The sequence below is a fragment of the Bactrocera latifrons genome, unplaced genomic scaffold, assembly GCF_001853355.1.
Source record: "Bactrocera latifrons isolate USDA-ARS-PBARC rearing strain unplaced genomic scaffold, ASM185335v1 scaffold_63, whole genome shotgun sequence".
Lineage (NCBI taxonomy): Eukaryota > Metazoa > Arthropoda > Insecta > Diptera > Tephritidae > Bactrocera > Bactrocera latifrons.
Window position 1 is genome coordinate 734,825 of NW_017537301.1, and position 4,482 is coordinate 739,306.

The 4,482-nt window shown below is 34.5% G+C and overlaps 1 protein-coding gene across 2 annotated transcripts in view; it reads right to left on the bottom strand.

Moving 5' to 3' along the window:
- Positions 1 to 597: 597 nt before the first annotated feature.
- Positions 598 to 4,482, bottom strand: part of LOC108975286 (DNA-binding protein D-ETS-4) — a 36,133-nt gene continuing 32,248 nt past the window's right edge. For both annotated transcript variants that reach the window (XM_018943660.1, XM_018943661.1), the window contains 2 exons: positions 3,133 to 3,205; positions 598 to 3,063 (listed from right to left, as the gene is read on the bottom strand). In XM_018943660.1, coding sequence (XP_018799205.1) covers positions 2,681 to 3,063; positions 3,133 to 3,205 — 456 coding nt within the window. In that variant the 3' untranslated portion in view covers positions 598 to 2,680. The remainder of the gene's footprint in view (positions 3,064 to 3,132; positions 3,206 to 4,482) is intronic.

The window sequence follows — 4,482 nt, forward strand, 5'->3', positions numbered from 1 at the left end:
GCAGTTTGTACAATATACAATTTCTTTCTGAGGCTGCAAAATTTGTCTGGAGGGAGGTTGATCACATCTCTGAACCTAGAAAGGTGGTAACCTCTCAGCAGTAGCTTGCTGCCAGTGCCGTTCTCTCCCCCCTTCTCTTCCACGCGGAGCAACTCCCTTACGACGCAGGCCCCCACCGCATTGCATGGTTCTAGCCCCATCATTCTGGAAACTGGCGCAGAGCGGGCTAGTTCGTCGTGCTCTAAAGTAATGGGAAAGCAGTCCCGGAGCAAGGGAAATTTCTATCGTTGAATAGGGAGTGTTTAGTGAGTTTACCACTTACGACATCGATATATTGAGCGAAGCACTTGTTAGCAAGGCTTCATTTTTAACTACCACATTTCATCACTTATTCCACCCCTAATTGATTTACAATACAACAACAATTTTTTGACACATGTCATTGCATTTTATTTCAATTATCGAAATGTTACAATTCCTTGCAATAAATAAATAAATAAATAATTATTTTTTTAAACATTATTATTAACGTTTTGTTTGCTTTTAATAAATAAATAAATTACGATATAAATAATTGATTGTTCGGCAATAAATAAATAAATAAATATGTATAAATATAATAAAAAGCRACGATTCGTTGTACGCTTTTTATGTTTTTGTTTGAGTTTGTTTGAGTACACAATTAATTKCCCATTGAGTTATATATAAAACAAGTTTCACAAATATTTGGCAACTCTGTTCACATCAAATTATGTTGCAACAACTAGTGCTTGCTTCGTACTTGCTGAAACGCTTAAAGCTACTTACAACTTGGCCAAGTCGACCATTCTTGGTCATTGTGGCGCTACGGCGCCAATAAATAAATAAATAAATAATGTAATAAATAAATTAGCACATTAGATTATCGCATAAATTAAAGAGGCACAAATTGACGTTCATTGTCCTAGGTGAATTATTACAAAACACTSTTTCCGCACTTAATGCTAAAATAAATAAATAAATATAATATTTTTATTTAATAAATTAATTATTTGTCTTTGAAATGGCATTTCTTTAGGGGGAAAATGGTTTAGCKTAACACTTTTGCTAGCTGTGATTGTAGTTTTTGTTATTTTCTTGCTTCAAAGTAAGCGCCTTCTTGAGTTAACAAATAAATAATGCTTAATGAGCTACGAGTGGCATTGATTTGTTCATTGTTTTGCTGCTTAATGAATAAATAAATAAATTCATTAAAGTAACTAAGTAATTTATACACCATTGTGAAAATTATATTTCACCACATTATAAGCAATAAATAAATAAATAATTGTGTATAAAAARTATTATCAATAATATTTTTTTTTCTTATAAAATGTCAATAAATATGTTTATAAATAAATAATTTGCTGTTTTGTCTGCGACACTTTGAAATTGCATTAACCCTATAGCTACAATAAATAACCCACACCCGAAAAAACATATCCATTTACAATGAAAATCGCTTAAAACTACATTCACATAACAGGGGTTTCAATAAATAGCTTGCTTTGTATATAAATATACTCATATATTTTAATAATTATTTAACACCTCCTTTGCATAAATGAGCCAAGCAGAAAATCGGGATGTTCATCGAAAATCTTTTCTGTCGTTTATAGAATTTATATATTTTATCGCTGCATAAAAGTTTTTTAGTAAAAAATTTTCAAGGTAGCATTTCGATTATGTTTTTSGTACAACCTAATATGGAAATCGCTTTATCTACGCTTTTCTGCCAAGCACATTTTCATCGCAAACGCGCTTAGATGTCAAATACGACGCACCTTTTATCAAAACTTGAGTTATCGTTTCAAAACTTAAAGCTAAATTCTTTTGTTCATAGAACTTAAAGTGATATATCATAGATATATGGCTTTCCAGTGTTACCAAGGCTTATTTTTCGAACGGTTCTATAATGACAACTAGTTTTGGTAAAACATAGGAAACTAACTGAACTTATGAAACACTCTATACTTGAAACATAAAGTGAACTTGTGAAACACTGCATAAATACTTAAATAAGTAAAATCTGAATTTGTGAATCACTGCATAAATACTAAAACAAGTGACAAATTATTAACTTCGAGTTTAGAAAATACATTTTTAAGTTTGAATTTAAGTTTGTTAGGCTATAAAAAATTGTATAAAAAGTCCAGTCTCTAAATCAACTATTGCCAAGTAAATCTGCTACTAAGTTGTTGTTTTACCAAAATTGCTTCAAAACCGTTCCAACGTTGCCAATTTTCATATGCAGCAATACTAACTGTATTGCCGTAAGTTATTATTGGTCACTGGACATTTCAGAGATTTAAGAATTATTAACAGCATAATTAAGCAATGCTGCGGCCTCTAAAATAACAATATTGTGTAATTTTATAGGCACTCTCTTTCGTTTATAAGTAAATAAATATTTCAATAAATAAATAAATGAATTCCTTAGCATCCACGAATAAATATGTCTTCGTTATAATTTAAATAAATAAATAAATAAATAAATGTTTTGTATATATATGCAATAAATAAATAAATAGCAATAAATTATTGATTTGTCATTAAGGCCATTATTTTGCCACACCAAATGGATATTATATTACCCAAATGCCTTTTTACTTTTCTTAGCACCGCCTCACTTCCATATTTCTTCTAATTTATGCTCTCCCGCTTACAACTGATATGGATGACAGAATTGATAGACCAAACGTTGTGAGCGCTCGGTCTTCTTCATGATGCCCTTCTTATAGTACTGCCGTATGGAACGCGATAATTTGTCGTAATTCATTGCTGGTCGATTTTTGCGTCCGCCCCATAATTTCGCTACACGCACCGAATCTTCAATCTTGAATATGCCCCGGTTGCGGTCGATCCAACGTATGGCCGTGCCGTGCGCGTGCGGTTCGGCGAGCAGTTCCTTGAGRAACTGCCACAGGTGTATGTGTGAGCCACCGCTGCGGCCGGTGCGCTTGTTGTCAGTTGCTTTTGCTGTTGTGGTTGTTGTTGTGCCGGCAACAGCTAGAGCGCTTGTGGTGGGCAGCATATCTTCGTCATCTGAAAGTGCAAGTAATTCGATGATTAATTTGTTTTAGTCAAGATTAAAGTGTTTCTTATGAAGCTTACCGTCACTTTCTGCCGCATTGTTGTTGAAATGATAGCGCCACACCTCTAGCTGAGCGTACAAGTCGGAGCCGCTCTGAAATTAAAGAAGATATGGAACATTAATCGATGCAATTAAGTTGTTACTATTTTTTTATTTAATTTTTCTTAAAAGATTTTAAATAAAAATTTAGTTATTCGAGTTAATATTACTTTACGAATATGTGAAGTCTTCTTGAAGAGTACAATAAGTTCTAGGAATTTCAGAAGAGATCACAGTATAATATATACAAAATATTTGGTTATAAAGTAAAACGTATGTCCCTTGAAAAGCTCATCAAAAGCAATGYAACAAGTTTCCTCTTAGATATTTCAAAAGAAATTCAGTGATGAGGGTAGTCGTAGACAGCAAACTTTTGTGGAAGCCCAACGTGGATGAAAGAGTGAGSAAAGACAGCAWTGCTTTATATGCATGTAGGAAGATGCTCGGAGCAACYTGAGGGTTCCCTCATTCTCTCATGCACTGGTGTTATACAGCTATTGCTGGACCGATTCTGCTCTATGGTGCAGTAGTATGGGAGGCAGGCGTACCGAAATCCACCTACCGGAAAGGGTTCAATCGCTCGCTGCGCTGTGTATAACGGGAGCTCTTGAACTGGTACCAAACCTGCCACCTATAGAAGACTTCATTGAAAACTGYGTAGCAAAATCGGCGGGACGACTACTGGGTGCAGGAGAATTTACWTATAGAGCCTTCGGGTAGAACTCGCTGGGTAAAGGCGGTTGAGGAAACAGGGAAAGAAGGTTCAAAGTATACATAGGAAAAGATGACTGGCATAAAGGTATGTTAACTACGCGCAACACTCTAAACGTCTATAAGGATAGTTGGTCGGGGAATATACTGTCCAGAGTTGGGCATAAGGTAATCTTGAAAACATGATGTCGATATTAACAGGTCACTGCATGGCGGCTGACAGAACGAGAAGTCTGCAGGCATCCTAAATGATGACTACTCCTCTTGTACTTAGCAAGTGGATTCCATCAGGTATCGCAAAGAACCAAACTGGTCTATGCGTGGCTTATTGACCTACCGGATATACCACACCTAAGCTAACCTAAGAGACAGAATTTTTAGATTTCAGATCTTACCATAAATAAGATCCAGGCTATTAAATTTCTTTAATTCGGCATGAAATTTTCCACACTGAAAAATTTTGTCTATATATATGTATATGCGCTTATAATCACCAACTCTTTATATATATTTCCAAATATGTCTACTCCTATATATATTTATTACTGTCTCTTATACACATCTAGATGTGTATAAGAGACAGTCTCCGAACAAATTATTACATCAGACAACTAAATATA